General features: G+C 47.0%; 2 protein-coding genes across 2 annotated transcripts in view; one reads left to right on the forward strand and one right to left on the reverse strand.

Moving 5' to 3' along the window:
* Positions 1-14472, forward strand: COG1 (component of oligomeric golgi complex 1). The gene is made up of 14 exons (XM_049859632.1): positions 1-397; positions 2711-2955; positions 3103-3284; positions 3394-3564; positions 4572-4728; positions 5267-5477; positions 6116-6898; positions 9433-9579; positions 10329-10490; positions 11597-11724; positions 12395-12503; positions 12957-13066; positions 13144-13222; positions 14282-14472. Exons 1-14 carry the CDS (start codon positions 26-28, stop codon positions 14417-14419), a joined length of 2994 nt encoding a protein of 997 aa, XP_049715589.1. The 5' UTR covers positions 1-25; the 3' UTR covers positions 14420-14472.
* FAM104A (family with sequence similarity 104 member A) overlaps positions 14399-22103 on the reverse strand; it is a 23707-nt gene continuing 16002 nt past the window's right edge. The window contains exon 3 of the mRNA XM_049859634.1: positions 14399-15707. Coding sequence (XP_049715591.1) covers positions 15471-15707 — 237 coding nt within the window. The 3' untranslated portion in view covers positions 14399-15470. The remainder of the gene's footprint in view (positions 15708-22103) is intronic.

Here is a 22103-nt window from a genome sequence, read left to right on the forward strand (position 1 = left end):
GGAAGTACGCCTGCCCCCAACCAAGATGGCCGCGGGGCGGGCCAGCTGGCGGAAGTGGCCGCCGGCGGCTGACGGGTCCACGATGGCGGCCACGGCTGCCTCACCGGCGCTGAAGCGGCTGGACCTGCGCGACCCCGCGGCGCTCTTCGAGACACATGGAGCTGAGGAAATCCGCGGCCTGGAGCGCCAGGTTCGGGCCGAGATCGAGCACAAGAAGGAGGAGCTGCGGCAGATGGTGGGCGAGCGGTACCGCGACCTGATCGAGGCGGCCGACACCATCGGCCAGATGCGCCGCTGTGCCGAGGGGCTGGTGGACGCCGTGAGGGCCACCGACCAGTACTGCGCCCGCCTCCGCCAGGCTGGCCCGGCCGCGCCCCGGCCGCCGCGGAGCCCGGAGGTCAGTCTCGCCCCGGGAGCTCGCGGGCTCGCAGGCCCCGGCGACCCTGCCCCTCGCCTCAGCGCTCCGACCTGCGCGGGTCAGTCTCGGTCCTCGCGGGCCTCACCTGCTTCCCGGAAGAGCCTGCCCCATTCTTCGACTGCCCGCCTCAGGGGAGACCGGGAAGAACGCCTGCCCTCCTTCCACCAGCGGTCATTCCGCTTTTTCCGGAGCTTCCCCGACTTCCGGGCCCCGAGTCCCCCTCCTCACTGTCGGGCTCACTGGGCTCCCCCTTCCCGCTTTACTTGGGTCTCTTGCTAGTCAGTGCAGTCCCACTGCCATCAAGACGATTCCAACTCATAACGACTCTATTGGACAGGATTTCCTAGGCTGTAATCTTTATGGAACTGTCACATCTTTCTCCCAGGGCAGCTGGTGGGTTTTTACCGCCGATCTCTCCGTTAGCAGCCGAGCTCTTAACCACTGCTCCACCAGGGTATAAGATACTGCTAGTCAGTGCAACTTGTTCTTATATAACATTTCTTGACATTGTTCTTAGCAGATTTCTCTGTTATGGTGACACCTTCCCCCCCGCCCCCAATTACTCATCTAGCCCCCAAACCACTCATACCTGACCCCCAGGAATAACTTGCACACTCCCAAATAGCTCTTCTACCCTTTGGAAGTTGTTGGAGGGTATGGCCAGCCATTAAGCTCTCACCTTTTGATAGCAGAATATTTTCATTTTAGGCAACCAGGGCTCTTCTAGCAGTAGGAAAAAAAAAAAGGATAAAGGGTGATTAATTGTCCAAATAACTATGTGTACACTTACCATTAGAGTTCTGAAGGAAGTCACCTCAGGCTCAGGTCCTTCTCAGTAAGGAAGGGCCTTAAAAACAGATGGGATTTGGAAACGTGGGTCCGAGTATTATAAAAGGATATTTAAAAACAGTAGATAATCAACTTGATTTTTCAACCTTGGCACTCTTGATAGTTTAGACCAGATCGTTCTTTGTGGTGGGGGCTGTCCTGTGCCTTGTGGGATATTTAGTGACCTTTTTTTTTTTACCCACTAGATGTCAGTTGTACCCACCCCCCTCCCCCCGAGTTGTGGCAACCAAAAATGTTACAGGCATTGCCTTCTCCCACACACACCCTTCTCCCACTGGATTACTAGGTCCCTGGAAGAACGTAGTGGAAGGACAGGAAATCTTTGACCACCAAGCTAAGATGATACTCAAAAGTGGGGGAGACTTTTAGAACAGAGCAAAGATATGATCAGAATGGCATCTGAAGGTCAATCTGATAGCAAAGGAAAGGACAGATAAGAGGCAGGGCAAGTAGAATGTCTTTGGATTAGTCTAAGTGTGAGATGATAATGACCTGAATTAGAACCATGGAAGTGGAAACAGACCTCAGTGTTAGAAAGAGCAACAGAACCATCAGAGGGACATGGAGGTCCTAGAACTTTGAGAGCAGAGTGGTGGCGTATGCTAAGATACATACAGAGGTCCGAGCCCATTGTCGTCGAGTTAATTTCTACTCACAGTGACCCTGTAGGGCTGAACAGAACTGCCCCATAGGGTTTCCAAGGAGCGGCTGATGGATTCGAACTGCCGACCTTTTGGTTAGCAGCTGAGCTCTTAACTACTGAGTCACCAGGGCTCCATAGGGAGGTCAGGAGGTTAAAATTTTTGGTAGGAGAGATGGCTTTAAATTTAAATATACTGATTATGAGATGGTAGTAACACTGGAAGGGGAGATGTCCAGCAGCAGCAGAAAAGGGTGGAGTAGGATTCAGGAGTGGTGAGGACTAACATAAAGACGTGGCAGCAGTCTTCTGCTCAGAGGGCAGGTTTGAGGGGCGAGGATAGACAGATGAGTAGGGCCCTGAGGAGGAACCAGAGGAAGATTTGGTGGTGGTGGTGAAAGGAGCAGCCAGCAAAGAAGTCCATGATGTACTTGAAGCAGGAGAAAATGTAGAAAGGTGAAACATCAGAGAGGGAAGGAGAAGCCCCCAGGAGTGGTCAGTGGGACTCCATGCTGTCAACATATCAAGAGGATCACTGTGAAGCAGACTGTGAGATGACCAAATTGTTTCCCTCTCCTGAGATTATTGAGCAAGGTGCATGCAAATGGTAGGAAAAACCAGTGGGGTCTTGCAGCACCCCTGACTGTAGGAATTCTACCACACCCAGCTTCTGTTTCCCGCTGAGTGAGACTGAATCGGGCTTCATGAAAGTTTGGTACCCCAAAATACCCCCACATTCTCCCCAGGTCTGAGAACATTGACGTGACTGTCCTCCTGACTCAGGTTTTTGTCCTTCCATGCAGCCACCACAGCCATCACAGGAGAAGTTTTATAGCATGGCTGCCCAGATCAAGCTACTGCTAGAAATCCCTGAAAAAATCTGGAGCTCAATGGAGGCCTCTCAGTACCTCCATGCCACACAGCTCTACCTGCTTTGCTGCCACCTTCACAGACTGCTCCATCTGGATTCTTCCGGCTCCGCATGCAGCCCTGTCCTCTCCCGGTTCCCTATACTCATCCGGCAGGTGGCAGCAGCCAGCCACTTCCGGTAAGTGGATCCAGCTCAGAGATCTCTGGTTATGGGCACTCTGTACCACTACGGTTTTTTTGGAGTATGTCTTCTTTCCTGATGTACCAAGGTTCTTCTCCCAACATGGAAGAAATTCCCTGCTGACCTTTGTCATGACTTCTCTAGGTCAGCCATCCTGCATGAAAGCAAGATGCTGCTCAAATGCCAAGCTGTGTCTGACCAAGCCGTTGCCGAGGCCCTGTGCTCTATAATGCTCTTGGAAGAGAGTTCTCCTCGCCAAGCCCTAACAGACTTCCTGTTGGCCAGGAAGGCAGCGATCCAGAAACTTCTCAACCAGCCGCACCAGGGTGGGTGTGGTGTCTCTCCAAAATGGGAGAGGACGAAGCATCCAGAGTGTTGTCTGCTTTTAACTTTACTAAAGGAAATTGTTTAAAGGAGAATGATTTCTTCTCATAGGTGTTGGTACCAAGGCTCAGATTTGCTCGTTAGTGGAGTTGCTGGCCACCACTTTGAACCAAGCTCATGCCCTTTTCTACACTTTACCAGAAGGTCAGCTGCCAGATCTGTCGCTGCCATGTGGCTTGCTCTTCTCCACTCTGGAGACCATCACAGGCCAGCATCCTAATGGTGAGCTCTCAGCCAACCTTTTTTTTTTGCCCCCTGGTTCATTCAACTGGGATTTACTGAGTTATCTGTCTGCCTTGTCCCAGCTGCTGTGCTAGGCTCTGGGGATACAGCAGTGAACCGGGCAAATATCAGCCCCTCTTTCATAAAGTCACAGTCTAGTGATGGGGTTGTTGTTGTCAGGTATCTTTGAGTTGATTCTGACTCATAGCGACCCCATGTGACAGAGTAGAACTGCCCCATAGGGTTTCCTAGGCTGTCATCTTTAAGGGAACAGATCACCAGGTCTTTTCTCCTGCGGAGCTGCTGATGGGCTCAAACCACTGACCTTTCAGTTAGCAGCTTGAGCATTTAAACCATTGTGCCACCAGGGCTCCAGATATTAAACTCATGAATATGTAGATGTTTAATGTCAATATTGATCATTACTCTAAAGGCAAAGTACAAGTAGCCTTGGGACCAGTAAACAGAGGGACTTTAGCACAATCAGAGAAGGCTTCCCTGGGGAAGTGATACTTAGACAAACCTGAAGTCTGAGTGGGATTTAGTCAGGTGAAGAGGGCAAGAAAGAGACTTCCAGGCCATGGGGAGAGGATGTGCCAAGGTCCTGAGTCAAGAAGGATATTAGTATTTGAGGGACTGGAAGAAAGCTGGTAAGGCTGAGGGGCATTGGGGGTGGGGAAGAGTAGCCTGAGAAGAGGCTGGAGGAGACGTGGGCAGATGAGTAGAGACCTGAGGACCAGACTAGGGAAGTTGGACTCTATCCTGAACAATGGAGAGCCTTCCAGGACCCTTCAGGCTTAGTGCAGTTCCCCTGTTCTGTGTCCCCATGCATCTGTTACTTTTATCTTGTAGCACCGATCATGACTGGAATTAAATAAATACAGCTGGCTTTTATATGACAAGGGATCCTGGTGGAGCTAGAGTAGATGCTGAGAGCTCACTTAGGAGACTGTCACCGTAACCCAGGTGACAGAGGATGAGGGCTACTCACTGGGACATCTCTCTAGGAAAAGGCATCGGTGTTCTGCAGGAGGAGATGAAGCTGTGCAGCTGGTTCAGACACCTGCCAGCATCCATCGTCGAGTTCCAGCCAGCTCTTCGAACGCTAGCACACCCCATCAGCCAGGAATACCTGAAGGACACGCTGCAGAAATGGATCCACATGTAAGTAACCAGAAAGAGCTTTCCTGAGGCTGGCAGGAACCAGCTCTGCAGCCATGAACATGGCCGTGCAGGGTCGATGTGGGGTGAACAGATGAGCTGGAACCTGTGGATGAGGCCCTGCGTGCTACCCGCCTTGGGTGTGCCAGCCACTCCATGCGGTCCAGCAGTCCCCTCATGGCAGTGTAGCACCCACTGTGGGAGACCAAAAAGGAATTTGTCTTTCAAAATATCATGTAGAGGATTGTAAATTCTCTTCATGTAAGACTTCTGCAACTGCTGAGTTTTTTAGTGCATGGATTTTTTAAGCCATTCCCTGAGGCTCTAGAGTACCTTGTAGGTATCCCAGGGAAGCAAGGGTAGGCCTGGTGAAAGGGCTGCAGACTCTACGCCCCCATCCATCCAGAGGAGCTCTGTGCTTGTACATTCTGTGCATCAGGGCCCAGTTAAGAGGTTTTCAAGTGAGGTCCTGCTGTTTTTCTTAACAAAGGTGTGAAGCTCACCAATCCAGTGAAGCCCAAGGAAAATGATTTTGTTGTAGGTGTAATGAAGACATTAAAAGTGGCCTCACCAACCTGCTTATGTACGTGAAGAACATGAAAGGCCTTGCTGGGATCCGGGATGCCATATGGGAATTGCTCACCAATGAGTCCACCAATCACAGCTGGGATGTGATATGCCGGCGGCTTCTGGAGAAGCCGCTCTTGTTCTGGGAGGACTTGACACAGCAGCTGTTCCTCGACCGATTACAGGTGAGGTGGTAAAGTGGTGAGGTGGTAAGGTGAGCTGCCAGAGGTGGTGAGGTGAGGTGGTGAGGCGGTGAGGTGGTGAGGTGAGGTGAGGTGGTGAGGCGGTGAGGCGGTAAGGTGGTGAGGTGAGGTGGTGAGGCAGTGAGGTGGTGAGGCAGTGAGGTGGTGAGGTGAGGTGAGGCGGTAAGGTGGTGAGGCAGTGAGGTGGTGAGGTGAAGTGGTGAGGCGGTGAGGCGGTAAGGTGGTGAGGTGAGGCGGTGAGGCAGTGAGGCGGGCCGCCAGAAGTGCAGCTGCTTCATGCCAGTCCTGGTGAGATGCTTCCAGGTACAGATCTCTGACTGTCCTGGTAGACTTCTGCCACTTCTTAATTGTATTCTTCCTCTGTGTACTTAACCTCTGGGTGGTTCTTCTGGATAAATGAACCATGGAAATTAGCCGACATCCAGGCATTAGAGCTGAAAGAGAGAGCAGGACTGCCAGTGGGTCATGTCCATCAGTAATGGCTTCTTTGTTCTCTGCCAACACCACGTCATCTTTCTGAACATGGTGAACATTCTGAATGCTGGGATCAACTGCTGCTTGGTACTCTTACAGTTTCCTTAAAGGAATTGTGATTAGAACTCTTCTCTCATTTTCTTTAGACTCTGATGAAAGAAGGCTTTGACTCCATCTCCAGTAGCTCCAAAGAGCTCCTGCTTTCAGCTTTGCAGGAGCTTGAATCCAGCGCCAACAACTCCACTCCCAATAAGCACATCCACTTTGAGCACAACATGTCTCTCTTCCTCTGGACAGAGAGCCCGAACGACCTGCCTCCTGATGCTGCCTGGATCAGCGTGGCCAACCGGGCCCAGTCCGCCAGCACTGGCCTCTCCATGAAAGCTCATGCCGTCAGTCCTGGTGTGCAAAGCTTCTGTTCTGCCCTAGATTCCAAACTGAAGGTTCAACTGGACGACCTCCTGGCTTACCTGCCCCCTGATGACGTGTCGCTGCCCAAGGACGCCTCACCCCAGAACGCTGCCTTTGACCGGTTCGCAGATGCTGGGACTGTGCAGGGGATGCTGCAGACGCACTCGGTGGCCTGCGTCCAGCACATCGTGGCCTGCATCCACACCGAGCTGCAGGGCGTCGAGGAGATCATGCTCAGGCAGCAGGGGGTCCTCACCGATGTCAGGCTGCACGCCGTCCTCTTCATGGCCAGGCTCTGCCAGTCCCTGGGAGAACTGTGTCCCCACCTGAAGCAGTGCATCTCGGGAAAATCAGGGGGCTCGGAGAAGCCAGCCAGGGAGCCGAGGGCACTGAAGAAACAGGGAAAGGGGAAAGCCCAGGAGATGATGCCTTTGCAGACCAAGTGGCAGGAAGTGAAAGGACTCCTGCTGCAGCAGAGCGTGACAGCATACCGGGTCTGGAGCTCAGCAGTTGTGAAAGTGAGTGACAGGCAGATCTGTTAGCAGGTACACATCCCTCCGTTAAGTCAGGTTTGCTGTCATGCCGTCCTTCCTCTGAGGGGTACCAACTCCCTGAGCTGGCAGGTGGCCCAGGGCTTTCCCTCATTTGTTTTTGTTTTGTTTACTCTTGCTATGTTCACCAGTGTCCCCTTCATCTCATCCCGACATGTCCCAGTCTTGCCAACCTCAGTAACGTCATTTAACAGTAAGGAACAAGAGTTCCTATTTCATACAGGTATTCTCACTTTATCTCTGCCAGTCACACAAACAGAAACCTTTTCATATTTAGCCTAGGTTTTATAGACAAAAGACCTGGATTTTTTTCCTTCCTGTCTTAGTCATCTGGTGCTGCTGTAACAGAAATACTACAAGTGGATGGCTTTAACAAAGAGAAGTTTATTCTCTCACAGTCGAGTAGGCTACAAGTCCAAATTCAGGGCGCCAGCTCCAGGGGAAGGCTTTCTCTCTCTGTCGGCTCTGGACGAAGGTCCTTGTCATCAGTCTTCCCTTGGTCTGGGAGCATCTCAGCGCAGGAACCTCAGGTCCAAAGGACGTGCTCTGTTCCTAGCGCTGCTTTCTTGGTAGCATGAGGTCCCCATCTCTCTGCTTACTTCCCTTTCATCTCTTTTTTTTTTCTTAATAATTTTTATTGAGCTTTAAGTGAACGTTTACAAATCAAGTCAGTCTGTCACATATAAGCTTATATACACCTTACTCCATACTCCCACTTTCCCCCTAATGAGTCAGCCCTTCCAGTCTTTCCTTTTGTGACAATTTTGCCAGTTTCTAACCCTCTCTACCCTCCTATCTCCCCTCCAGACAAGAGATGCCAACACAGTCTCAAGTGTCCACCTGATACAAGTAGCTCACTCTTCATCAGCTTCTCTCTCCTATCCATTGTCCAGTCCCTTCCATGTCTGATGAGTTGTCTTCGGGAATGGTTCCTGTCCTGGGCCAACAGAAGGTTTGGGGATCATGACCGCCGGGATTCCTCTAGTCTCAGTCAGACCATTAAGTCTGCTCTTTTTATGAGAATTTGGGATCTGCATCCCACTGATCTCCTGCTCCCTCAGGGGTTCTCTGTTGTGCTCCCTGTCAGGGCAGTCATCAGTTGTGGCCAGGCACCATCTTGTTCTCCTGGTCTCAGGATGATGTAAGTCTCTGGTTCCTGTGGCCCTTTCTGTCTCTTGGGTTCATAGTTATCGTGTGACCTTGGTGTTCTTCATTCTCCTTTGATCCAGGTGGGTTGAGACCAATTGATGCATCTTAGATGGCCACTTGTTAGCATTTAAGACCCCAGACGCCACATTCCAAAGTGGGATGCAGAATGTTTTCATAATAGAATTATTTTGCTAATTGACTTAGAAGTCCCCTTAAGCCATAGTCCCCAAACCCCCGCCCTTGCTCCGCTGACCTTTGAAGCATTCAGTTTATCCCGGAAACTTCTTTGCTTTTGGTCCAGTCCAGCTGAGCTGACCTTCCCTGTATTGAGTATTGTCCTTCCCTTCACCTAAAGTAGTTCTTATCTACTAACTAATCAGTAAATAACCCCTCCCTCCCCCTCCCCCTCCCCCCCCTCGTAACCACAAAAGTATGTGTTCTTCTCAGTTTATACTATTTCTCAAGATCTTATAATAGTGGCCTTATACAATATTTGTCCTTTTGCCTCTGACTAATTTCTCTCAGCATAACGCCTTCCAGGTTCCTCCATGTTATAATATGTTTCACAGATGCGTCACTGTTCTTTATCAATGCGTAGTATTCCATTGTGTGAATATACCACAACTTATTTAACCATTCATCCGTTTCCTTTTATCTCTTGAGACATAAAAGGTAGTGCAGGCCACACCCAGGGAAACTCCCTCTGTATTGGATCAGGGACGTGACCTGGTAAGGGTGTTATGACCCCATGCTAATCCTCTCTAACGTCAAATCACCATCACAAAATGCAGGACAACCAGAGAACACTGGGAATTGGGGCCTAACTAAGTTAATGTACACATTTTGCGGGGGACATAATTCAATCCATGATACCTCCTACTGGATGAAATGAAAGACTTTCTCTCTAGACAAGGGTCTGTTATTTTCTGTTCCTCAAGGTAAACATCCTGTTCCCTGTAGTCTCTCTGGTTTCTTATGAGGTGGCAACTGACACTTATAGGGCAGTTAGCAACGGAATTCCCATCACTTATACCAATAATTGGAGCCCTGGTGGCACAGTGGTTAAGAGCTTGACTGCTAACCAAAAGGTCAGCAGTTCAAATCCACCAGCCGCTCCTTGAAAACCCTGCGGGGCAGTTCTGCTCTGTCCTGTAGGGTTGCTATGAGTTGGAATCAATAGCAACGGGTACGGTACGTAGACCATTAGTTAGCCAAAAGAAGAATGTTTGCCACTCTCCACCCCACACGGGACCTAAGCAGCTTCAGCTGTTCCCATGCTTACCCCTTGATTTCAAACACACTCTACAAAGGCCCTAAATAGGCTTATAAAGATGCTTGCCTTTTATTACCAGGTTTTGGTTCATGAATTCACTCAGTCATTACTGTTAGATGATGCTGGCTCAGTCCTGGCCACAGCCACCAGCTGGGACGAACTAGAAATTCAGGAGGAGACGGAGTCCGGCAGCAGTGTCACATCCAAGATCCGACTCCCTGTGCAGGTAAACAGGTGCCACTATGCTGGAGACCATGGGCTGGAAAAGAAAAACTGCTTTGTGGGAAGGGAGAAGGTTTTAGAAAGTCATTCCATATGTAGCATCTGAGGAACAGTGAAAAGTCCCATTTGTAGCTTTCTACGAATAAAAAACTGTGGGGCAGAGTGGGCGGCCAGCAGTCAAACAGCAGACTGCTCTCAAGAGGACATCCGCAAATGATTCTTTACTTTTGTAGCATGGGCTTGGTGTTCGTTACAGAGTCACCTACCCTGAAATAGGAGCCCTGGTCGTGTGGTGGTTAAGCACTCGGCTGCTAACTGAAAGGCCAGTAGTTCAAACCCACCAGTGGCTCCTTGAGAAAAAAATGTGGCAGTCTGCTTCTGTAAAGATTACAGCCTTGGAAGCCCTATGGGACAGTCCTACTGTGTCCTATAGGGTCATTATGAGTTGGAATCGACTCAATGGCAACAGGTTTGGTTTTTTGGTTTTGGTTACCCTGAAATAAAAACAATGGGGGAAGCACAGTGCCACCTGCCAGTTCAGAGAGTTGGTCCCCCTCAGACTAAGGAGGGAATGACAGCAAATTTCTCTTAACAGAGGGCTTTGTATCTGTTAACTGGTCTGCCTGTCAGGGGAGTTGATTTGAGAGGTTAAGATTCTGTCGTATGAGCCTGGCGAGGTTAAATGGATCTGCTTTTAACACGTCTCGTTTAATTGGAGCAAGCTGGCAACCTGACATTCCTTTGTTCTTTCAGCCATCCTGGTACGTACAGTCCTTCCTGTTTAGCTTATGCCAGGAAGTTAATCGGGTGGGAGGCCATGCCCTGCCAAAGGTGACCTTGCAGGAGATGCTGAAAAGCTGTATGGTTCAAATAGTAGCTGCCTACGAGAAACTTGCAGAGGAAAAACAGACTAAGGTAGGTATTAGAATATTTTTCCATGAAAAACAAATATAAGCCATAGACTTTCTTTAGCTTTGGGCAGTTCACATCAAGGATTCAGAGGATCAAGGATCACTCAGCCCAGGCTTGGGGTCCTATAAAAATGCCTGACTTAATTAATAGTGCTTCCAGCTCTGCATTTAATTACACCCATTCTCAGGGGTCAAACAGGACTTCACTAAAGAGGCAGCTCAATACAAGTGGAAGAATGAAAGCTTCAAACAGCCCTGGTCTCAGACCCCCACACTGCCCCTGGCTCAATGTGGGTGCTGGGCAAATCACGTACCAGTTTCCTCAGGACCAGGTGTGATCTCGGAAGCTGCCTGGCTTCCTCACCTGTGAAATGGAGAGCCCACACCGTGCCCACCTGGGGTGATGTGAGGCAGTTACGGGGTCGAATAGCAGAGCAGGTAGCATCAAGATCCTCATTTCAGGGTGGTTATCTCCCAGCCTTCAGCTCCCAGCTCACCTGCCAGAAAGCATGCTGTCCTTTGCGTATGTTCCCATTTCATTAGTAATGTTGTTAAGACAAGAACCAAGCTCACCCCATGAGTAAGCTTGGCTCCCCTTCTTCCAACTCTTGATTTTGGAAAGAATCCAGCTACGTGTTCTCTCTCCTGAGCTTCAGGATACCTCTCCTTCGTGCTGGTGGCACAGTGCGTAAGTGTTTGGCTGCTTAACCAAAAGGTCAGTTGAAATCCATCAGCTGCCCTTGGAAACCCTGTGGTGTAGTTCTACTCTGTCCTATAGGGTCACTATGAGTCGGATTTTTTTTTTGTTTTGTTTTCACAGCAGGAAGCTTTTTTTGTTTTTTAGTTCAATTGAGCTAAAGTGCCGTCTTCAGCACCTAAGGCCTTTTTTTAAGGGCTGGGTCTCTTCCTTGCTGTTAGGTTTTGAGTTTTGTTTAAGAGTAGTTATCTAGCATAACCTGTTTTTGTTGTGAGACTCAACTGGCCACAGGAGTATAGAAAACATCTGCTTCAGAAATGGCGAGCTGTAACTGGACCAAAGCAGGAAGCTGTTTTCCATGCCCACGTAACCAGTCATCTCTTGATGGGTGGGGCCTGGGAATTCATTTGCAGAAAGAAGGTGCATTTCCAATAACCCAGAACCAGGCCCTGCAGCTCCTTTATGACCTGCGTTACCTCAGCATCGTTCTGACAGCCAAGAGTGAGGAGGTGAAAAGTGGCCGCAGCAAGCAGGACTCCAGGTGTTGTACCCCCCCCCTCCGTCCCCCCTGTGCCTACTGTCCCAAGGCAGTCAGCCCTCTTTCTCAGAAGCCACCGAAGAGCAGCCAGCCTCTCATTGTACGTTCACTGTGTTGGTTTTGCACAGTTACGTGCTCATATTACCAGCAGGTAAATAATGGCCACCTGTTGGACAAACCGCAGGGTCAGGTGTGAAAGCTGGATTCGATTCTCATTTGTCTCGCTCCCTTCTGAGTCAGTCTAGCAACTACTGGGTGTAATGTAAGCCCTTCGTCCCCTCCCAGAAGCAGAACAGGGTAAAGGAGTGGGCTTCTGACACAGTGAAACCCGCCAGAGCCAGAACTCCACTGCCTGTTGTTCCCGATCTCATGAGTTTTGGACAGGGTGCAGCTTACCACTTTTCTGTCACTATTAGTAGAAAATATTTCTTTTCCTTCTCTGACAGGTTTCCACCTTATACACGTTCTGGCTCTTGCAGGTTTTACTGTATGTCATGTCAGGTGAAAACACTCAAGTATTACTTAAGCACAGTCATGGGTGGCGAGTGGTACTAAGCTGGCAATTAAGTAGAATAAATCCAGTTCCAGGCTTTGCAACAGCATGAAAATACTATAAGATTAAAAACTGTTTATCTTAAAAAATTTTGGAGAATAATCCTAGTCATCTCTCCAGAACTGAGAAAGTGACCGACTACTTGGAGGCGCTCATTGATCCTTTTGACCTGGATGTTTTCACGCCACACCTCAACAGCAACCTCAATCGCCTGGTCCAGCGCACCTCTGTAAGTGACGTCAAACACGTGCTTCCGTGTGAGTGACGCGCCACAAGCCCAAATTACAAAGTAAACCGGCTTCAGGTTGCCCCAGGAGGCAGTGCTGGGAGGAGGGCAAGGCACACACAGCTCAGTTTAGTCATAAGGGCTGAAGGCAGGAGTAGATGAAATCTCACAGGCTGGGGCAACTATGACCCAACCCCTTTGGCTGTAGGTAAGGATTACTAAGATTTTACCAAGTCCTGAGAGAGAAGGACAACATAAAAGAGCTGTCTGACTAGGAGACTGCAACCCACGGGCAGTGAGAAAGTCATTCTGAAGCGTGAGCACACTCAAAAGAACATACCCCCAAATGATGTTAGAAACAAAGTAGTAACTGACCACTGACAGGGAAGTGACGCTCTCCTTCCTCTAGGCAATAAAAACCCAGCATTGGATTGTGCTCCATTTCTCGCCTTCCAGGTTCTGTTTGGACTGGTGACTGGTACCGAGAATCAGTTCACCCCAAGGAGCAGTACATTCAACTCTCAAGAACCCCACAACATCCTGCCACTGGCCACCAGTCATATCAGGTAAGTGAGTCTAAGGGGCTTTGGCTGGGCCCCACAGCTTCCTGCTGCTGCTGCTGGACTGCCTTCATCTTGTGTAGGTTTGGACTTCTCCCACTGAGTATGACAAGCACTCGGAAGGCCAGGTTAACCAGCAGAGGAGCCGAAACAAAAGCCCAGGTGAGTGCAAAGAACAAGAGGCTCATCCCTGTCTGTCCTGGCCCCGTCTCCCACCAAACCACCCCATCAGCCCCCCCTTAAATAACCGATAAAGAACTGAATGACAAAATGCACTAATGCGGCTTTTAATGGCGGCGCAATAGAGAAGTACAAGGTCTTACTAGGCTGAGCTAATAGAAGTTTTAAAAGTAGCCTCAGTGAAATGGATTTCAGGCTGCCAATGCCACAAGGCTGCAGACAATCTAGAGGACAGGATGGAGATCATCTCTCGTATTAATAGGGTAAGTGAGCCAACAGCCAACCCAGCACCAGGGCTGTACTTATTTGGGAAAAAAAATTGTTTTTTTTGGGCTGGAGAGAAGTTCTACCCCCACCCATAAATTTTAGTTGGGTGGGAAATAGAAGGAAATTTGCTCTCGAGTTTTACATTTTCTTGTTAATACACATTTTGTTTCAGTAGGACGGCATCCATTAAGCCAGCAGGAGTCCTCCTGGGTATTTCTCAAGTGTGTGGTGTACACGTGTGTCTGAGAGCGCCAACAGCTTGTCTTTTCACAGCATTTGGTTGTTGTTTGCTTTATTATTAAACAAAATATTAGCAATGCATCCTTTCCATATTCCCGGCATCAATCCCAATAAGATCCAAAATCTTCGTCAAACATCTGGTTTTAAAACTTGGGAGAGAGATGGTAGAAGAAAAAGTTCTTGCACAGACCATCCACTCCATCCGTGGGGGGCTGTGCTGGAACTTCTTCCCTGTAACACTAAATTTGCACTTCAAGGAACACTGACCTTTAAATTCTGTCCATAGCAAAGGCTCAAACGAGGTGCGAATGTGTACCCTTTTCCTAAGATAGTCTTCATTTTCCAATCTCATTCTGTTCCCTACGTCCTTTTCAAATCTTGACAAACAGCAGAGTCCTCTTACTAGAGCTATCCATGTTTCTCAGATCTGTTGTGTGTGCTGTGTGGGCTTCCGCGTAGAGTGGACTAAAGGGTGTGAGCAGGCAGGAGGATTTGGTGGGACTCTAAGGCACTTTCCTCTGCATCCAATGGCAGGTTGTACCCCCGGCTCTCCCCAGGGCAGATGACCCGATGCATCCCGGCTCCTTGTTCAGACAGCTTGTCAATGAGGAGGAAGACACGTCCACGCCGTCATTATTCAAACTCGGTTGGCTCTCGAGTATGACTAAATAGCGTGGAGACATCCCCATCGCTCTCTAAATAAATACTACACTGTTTCTTCTAAAGGTGCCTCTGCTCATTTCTTTCTAAGCCGTACCAATCTTTCCGGTTTCAGGGATGGAATGTGGCCCCCTAGTTACTGCTAGGAGTGACTTTAAGCGTAAGATGAATCCTTATCCAGTAGCTTCACTGTACTTGTTACTTTAGACATCAGTTCAGGTAGCTTACACTTTATCAGCATTCACCGGTGCCGTCATTCTCGCCATAACAGGGTGAAACTACCAGCGAGCACGTGAGCTGCTAAAGTAACAAGTCTGTGAGTAAGACACAGTTGTCACGTTATTTCCCGTTTTTCGGGAACTGTGCAATGTTTTCAACTCAGTCTGAAATGCAGACTCTGGAGAAATAACGACACACAGGTTTCCTGGGTATACAAGAGTCTGACAGACATTCCCTCTGGAGATACAAATATATAACAGAGAGGGAGGGTGCGTCACTTACTCGGTCTAAGTTGGATCTGATTGTTCTCCTGTTACAAAGGAGAGAATACTTTCAACAGGACATCTACATACTAAGAGGTAGTATGGCAGTTAATTTCAGTGCAAGACTGAATCAAGCTTTCTCTATTTTGGGAAAAAAAGCTTAGGTTTTTTCATGGAAACTAGACACTCTTTACTAGTTTATTGAATTAAAAAATCGAAGGTCCCGCATTTTAAAAGGCCTTTTTACACAAAGAGCTGCTAATTGACGGATCTGAAAATCAGTCTGAACTGGACACGCTATGGGTTCAACACGCAGATGAGGTTTCCTCATACCGTTACCTTGACATGGATTTGATACCCACCCTCAAAAGAATCCTATAAAAAATTGCTTCAAAGCCCCTTTGAAATTGCAATAGTGCAGCAAAACCACAAGTAAACAACTGCCTGTCAACCTGTTATCTCAAATATAGACTGAAAAGCCAACAGGCATTTTTGTGTGCAATTCTTTAAAACAGATCGGAAGTCGGAGTATCCACTCTGCACAGCGCTGTCCCTTCACAGAAGGCCAGACCGCTGCAGCATCATGTCGGAGGCCGCCCCCGGTGCTGTAGGCTGTGGAAGTGCGCCTCCTTCAGGGTCTGGTTGATGTGGAAGTACAGGCCTTGGCAGAGCGCAGACTGCTCGGAGGCGGGCTGGGGGGTGTTGGGGCCGGAGCCGGCAATGATCTGGTTTAAGCTGCTCTCTGGCCCACTTGCCCTGTCTGGACTGTTGATGCTGCTGCTGCTGCTGCTGCTCCCGCCACTCTCGCTGCTGGAAGACTGGAAGGAAAAGCAAAGAACCGGGATCACTATTAGGCTGTCTGCTTAGCTGACAGCTTGACCAAGTTTAATGTGGCTTAAAGGACCCCTGGTGGCTCAGTGGTTAAAAGCCTGGCTGCTAACCAAAAGGTCAGCAGTTCAAATCCACCAGCCACTCCTTGGAAACCCTACGGGGCAGTTCTACTCTCTCCTGTAAGGGTCGCTATGAGTCAGAATGGACTCAACGGCAACCAGTTTGGTTTGGGTTTACTTAGAGTTTAGAAATCTTTTTCTTATTCCATTTGTGGAATAACGGCATCAAAACATACACTGTGCTTCACAGTTTCACAAGTACATTTTCATTCACCTAATAGGTTTCATTCTAGCCTCACAGCAACTCCGGGAGCTCAAGGTGATTACCATCTCAGCACGCATCCCCAGGAAGGGGTGGGGTCCAGACTCAAATATAGGCCTTCTGACTCCAAATCCCTTCAGCTACCTCTTAATTCCTTTACACGTCTTCTCTACCTGCATCTGCCATTCATTCCAAGAATTCCACCAAAGGACATTCTGGGCCTCCAAAGGGAATACCAATCATTGGTAAAAAGAAAAAAAAATTTTTTTTTTTTTTATTGGTACAGGGGGTAAAAAAGGTGTGCCCAAAACAGGTAAGATCGTTTCTCGGTTCAAGTTAAAAACCTGGGACAGTTTTGGGATTATCACCTGATCATGGACACTGATGGAAAATGGTATTCTATCAATGCAGGATACATAACCTTTGAGGTCTTTATATAATACAGTTTTGATGAAGTTATCTTAATTGTTGGCATTTCTGAAAACTGGCATTCATTGCAATTTGATGTGCGTGTGCACGTGTGTCTGATTTTTGGTTTTAATTGAACTAATATGACTTTGTGTCTTAATCATCTTTAAGAAGATACTCAGCGATCCCTGAAGTCACTCTCAGGAATTTCCTTCCTTCCAGCACTAGAATTCTCAGAAGGGAAGGTCATCGGAGCACACAAGGGGTACAGTGAGGGAAACCTCTTAGACATAACCAAACACCTCATGGGATGAAGTTCCCAGGCTAGAAGACAAAGGACCACAGACTCAGGGGACATTTACGTCAATTGGCACAGCACAGTTCATAAAGACAATGTTCTGCATCCTCCTTTGGTGAGTAGCATCTAAGCTTGTGAGAAGCCTCCTAAGATACAACTCTTGGGCTCTTATTGCTCAGAGCAAAGGAGAATTAAAAAAACCAACGACCCAAGGGAGCAATCAGTCCAAAGAACAAATGGACCCCATGACCACCGCCTACATGACCCCAAGCCCAGAAAAGCTAGATGGTGCCCGGCTACACTACCGACTGCTCTGACTGGGATCACAACAGAGGGTCCTGGAGAGAGTGGGAGAAAAGTTGCAGAACAAAAAATCAAATTCATAAAGACCAGACTTACTGGTCTGACAGAGATTGGAGGAAAGCTTGTGACTATGGCCCTAAGATACCCTTCTGACCTGGAACTGAAGCCATTCCTGGAGATCACCTCCCAGCCAAACAATAGACAAACCTATAAGATAAACACCACCAAAGAGGAACATACTCCTTAGAACAATTAATTTCGGAAGACCAAAAGGACAATATCTGCCCAAATGCAAATATGAGAAGGTAGGAAGGGGTAAAAAAATCAAAGCAGAAATGGGGAGAGTGCTGACACACTGTGGGGGATGAAACCAAGGTCGTGAAATACTTTGTGTGCGAACTATCAAAAGGAAACTAATTTGTCCTGTAAACTTTCACCTAATACCCAATAAAGAGGGGGCAGGTGGTAGTACAGATTCATTTCGGTAAAACAGTGCTTCACAATTCACACTGCATTGCTAATAAATGACAACCCCAATACCTTGATGAGCAGTGGCTTTCTCCACTTACATCTCAAGCAGCCCTCAAACACCCAAGTATAAACACAGTACTGTACTCTCCTATAACTTGCTTAAGACGTGGTTATGTTTTTTCATTTTAAAAACAAATACAAATAAAATGCTTCCAGACATACTTTAAAAGTGATATAAAAAATCTTAGTTCTACCCATTTTTGGACCAAAGCCTACATCTGACAGTACACACAAATTGATACCTACATTGGAGAAAACTAGGTTCACAAAAGGCATCATTAATAAGACTTAAATCAAGAATTGTCCCGGCCATAGGTCGCTTGGGGCTATTTCACACAGGTCACATACCTCACTTCCCAGAGGTAGGTGACAACCTGTCTTTATCTTTCTGCAATAAAAGAAAAATTCAGAAAAGGATTATAAGGGGCCAAACGAAGCCTGATGGCAGGGTTACCAGCAGCAACAATTAAATTTACCTAAAGACTTAAAAAGCCAAGGCTAAATGAAAAACAAATTTGTTTTTCCATAAAAGCATCTACTATACCACGGACTACCAGAAGAACAGATAAATCCTTGGAAGAAGTACAGCCAGAATGCTCCTTAGAAGTGAGGATGGTGAGACACCTTTCATGTACTTTGGACAAGTTATCAAAAGGGGACCAGTCCCTGGAGGAGGACATCATGCTTAGTAAAGTAGAGGGTCAGTGAAAAAGAGGATGACCCACAAGATGGACTGCAACAATGAGCTCAAACACAGCAACGATTATGAGGATGGCGCAGGACCAGGCAGCGTCTAGCTCAGCTGTGCAACCAACTCAACTGCACCAAACCACCACCACCACCTAGAGTACGAGACCCTATAACTGCCATTGGCACACCTCGTGCTGTAATGAGTATTTAATAAGTAGGTCACTACACGCAGTAAAAGCCCTGGTGGCACAGTGGTTAAAACTCATCTGCTAACCAAAAGGTCAGCAGTTCGAATCCACCAGCCACTCCTTGGAAACTCTAGGAGGCAGTTCTACTCTGTCCTATAGGGTCGCTATAAGTCAGAATCGACTTGAAGGCAACAGGTTTTTTTGGTTTTACACACGGTAAGAAACCTACCACATGGAACACTCTGCTTCCTCTTAGTCTGTTTTCTTTACTGTTTCTCATTACAGGTTCTGTCTGAAAATTAAGGTCAGACTAGAATCAGTTTCTAATAAGTCAAGTTTTCATCTCAAATTGTACCTACTTACACAGTAGTAAGTGTGACTAGTCCGTGGAAAGGTGATACTTCTTTAAACAGGCTAGAAAAGATTTCTGTATCAAAATTGTTTTTAAAAAAGGGCAAATGTACCTATAATTTCAAGTTCATTTTAAAATCTTGTACCGGAACTGTATACAGACAGGTATAAAATGGTTTTTTGAAGCTTTGTTTATAAATTGCTAAAAATTAGCAACTGCCTAAATGTCTAATAATGGGGAATTGATTAAAATTATAAGACATCCATTCACACAATGAAATTCTATTCAGCAATTAACAAGACAGAAATGTGTATATACTAAAATAGAAAGGGGTCCTTGAACATCTTTTTAAAAGGTTACAAAATTGTGTGGGTGTCTGTGCACATTCAGCTATTTTTAAAAATATTTTTCTTTAACGTATCATATAAACCAAAAGTAGACTGGAAGGATATATAGATGAGAAAATGCTGAGAATCTGGACCCTTTTTTTAAAATTTTTATAGCCAGGCTCATTTTCTAAAATTTCTACAAAAAAGTACTTCTTTTGAGGAAAAAAAAAACCCCAACCATGAGTAAGAGAACAACACAATGCTACCACAAAACAGAGCCAAGTCTCCAGTTCCCTCTGACTTCAAGAGTGGGACTTAACAATTGTACTACTGTCAGGAAGATTTCAGGAGGAGAATTCACCTCCTTCCAACTACTTACAGACCTCTAAAGCTGCCTCAGTTGTACACACTTGCATGGAGCACACCAGTGAGACTTTTACATTAAGAAAAGAGCTTACAGAGAAGCCAGGAGTCTGTGGAATGCACTTTAGGTGTTTTAACGCACGTAAAATGTTATGCATACTGTCATCAAAGGTTATATATAACACTACGCTTCTTTAAAAGATGCTTTGGCTCCTATTTTCTGCCAATTCAGACCACCCTTCCTCCTCTTGGGGAGGTTTCAATATCTCATAGTCTATGGATTCTTGTGGGGGCCACTGAGTGATTCTGACTCATAGGACCCTATATGATGGAGTAGACCTGCCCCATGAGGTTTCCTACACGATAATCTAGGAGAGCAGATTGCCAGGTGGGACCGGCTGGAAGGTTCGATGTGCCGAGTGCTTAACCACTGCTGCACCAGAAAAACCCATTGCCGTTCAGTCAATTCCAACTCACAGAGTCCCTACAGGGCAAAGGAGAACTGCCCCTAGGGTTTCCAAGGCTGACACCTTTAAGGAAGCAGACTGCTACATCTTTCTCCTGCAGCGCGGCTGGTGAGTTTGAACACCAACCTTTCAGTTAGCAGCCGAGAGCTTAATCACTGCACCACCATAGATTAGTATTTTTTAACCCGAGGGTAAAAACCCATTAGCAGGTAGCAACTCACATGAAAAAATAAAACAAAAACACAATGCAACATAGTAAAGATAACTGTTCTGGAAAACTTTTTTTTTTCCTAATTATTCACCAATATATTTGGTATGGAGGCCCTGGGTGGTGCAAATGGTTAACGCACTTAGACTCAAACTGAAAGGTTGGAGGTTCAAGTCCACCCAGAGAAACCTTGAAAGAAAGGCCTGGCAATCTACATCTGAAAAATCAGTCACTGACAACCCTGTGGCGCACAGTTCTACTCTGATGCACATGGGGTGGCCAGGAGTCAGGATCAGCTCAACGGCAGCTGGTGGCTATCGTTGCCACGTACTAGGTCACAAAACAAAACGTATTTCTTTGCCATGGAACAGTCAGAAAAGTTGAAATTCTCACAGTGGCTTTAACACTGTCAGCCATCAAAGTGGGCTACTTTATGAAAGTCCAGTATTTACTTTTAACTCTAAAGGCATAAAACTGCATTTTAATTCTCTATCAGTGCCTTGGAGCCCAGTAGTTCGAATCTACCAGCTGCTCCTTGGAAATCCTATGGGGCAGTTTTTTTTGGTTTTAGTTCTACTCTGTCCTTTAGGGTCACTATGAGTTAGAATGGACTCAACAGCAATGGGTTTCATCAGTGTCTTAAGGTATACACGAAGTAAAATCATTGTCTAATACCAAAAATCTTGAGATGGGAAAAAATCCTATTTCCCCCACTGAGTGAAGCTTTCAAATATCAAATTATTGGGGTGGGGAGGGGGGTCCCACTACTTGATGGTGCATGATTTCAAAAGTTAAAATTGCTATCTTAGTACAGAGTGTTTAACTTATTACATGTGTACTTAGAAAGACAGTAAACTCTTACCTAAAGAGAAACTCAAGTTCAAGACCAAGCTGAGAAAGAGCCATCAAACATGAATCCTATGACCCTGATTTCTTACAGAGATGACTCATCAAATTGGCAGTTATCAAGATCATCTTCTCTCTGAATTTTCAATTTACACTTGGTGCTGACATCTGGCCAGGGCATGTTCATGACAAATATGTACATAAGCAAAGTTAAATGTATGGAGACTCTGACCAAGAGTAGCTCTCTAAATAATACTGTGTGGAAAGGTAGGATTTGAGGGTAGTTTTAGGCAATAATGAAATCTCCAGTATATCCTTGTAACAGCAGGAGCTGTTCCTCCTGGAATCCAACCTGATTGTGAGCACCCAGGGCAGCACTTAGCAAATAGAAGATGTTCAGTAAATGTTTGCTCAAGGAAAAGATCACTGGTGAGCCTTGAGAAATGTTTCAGAAGGAAGCCAGGACCCAGAGAGCAGATGAGGAAGTGCAGGCAGTGACTGCAGATAACTGAAGAACATCTGGGGGCCACGGGGAGGAAGTGAAGATACGCAGTCCCACGAGAGAAAAACACAGCAGGGAGTAGGCTAGTGAGGAAGGGAAGAGAGCACGTGAGCGGGCACCAGAAGGCACCAGTGCGCAAGGACAATCTGAAGAGATGGAAAAAACACTAGAAGAAACTTCTAGAAGCCCCGACAGAATGTATGGCAGATAAAGACAGAGACGTTTCATCCTCCTTGGCAGGAAGGAGGTGAAATATACATAAATCGTGAAGCAGAGGACAGGGAAATTGAAGAAGTTCATTTTCTTTGTCCATAATTCTCAAATGATACACTAGATGTAAAGAACCCCTGGTTCCTCTGCTAGGTGTACCTAAGTGTCGTCTTCCCAGGCTGTGAAGCCAGTTTATCCTCATGGTAGAAATGACACAACTCTAAAGACTATTTCTGCTAATAGTCTTTAGAAAGCCGTCTGGGCAAGAATACTGATTATCCGGTCTCTTTCTTTCATAAAACTGCACTGGGATATACATGTATATTTATTATTATCTAGAACCCTATGCTTCCTCTTCTTAATTAGA

The sequence above is a fragment of the Elephas maximus genome, chromosome 19, assembly GCF_024166365.1.
Source record: "Elephas maximus indicus isolate mEleMax1 chromosome 19, mEleMax1 primary haplotype, whole genome shotgun sequence".
NCBI lineage: Eukaryota > Metazoa > Chordata > Mammalia > Proboscidea > Elephantidae > Elephas > Elephas maximus.

What these genes read in the sequence shown, in the direction of transcription:
- COG1 (XM_049859632.1), top strand. Translation starts at nt 26, where the DNA reads ATGGCCGCGGGGCGGGCCAGCTGGCGGAAGTGGCCGCCGGCGGCTGAC. An exon ending in TCTCAACCAGCCGCACCAGG is followed by an intron (nt 3,285 to 3,393) that starts GTGGGTGTGGTG and finishes TTCTTCTCATAG; the next exon opens with GTGTTGGTACCAAGGCTCAG. An exon ending in CACAGGCCAGCATCCTAATG is followed by an intron (nt 3,565 to 4,571) that starts GTGAGCTCTCAG and finishes ACATCTCTCTAG; the next exon opens with GAAAAGGCATCGGTGTTCTG.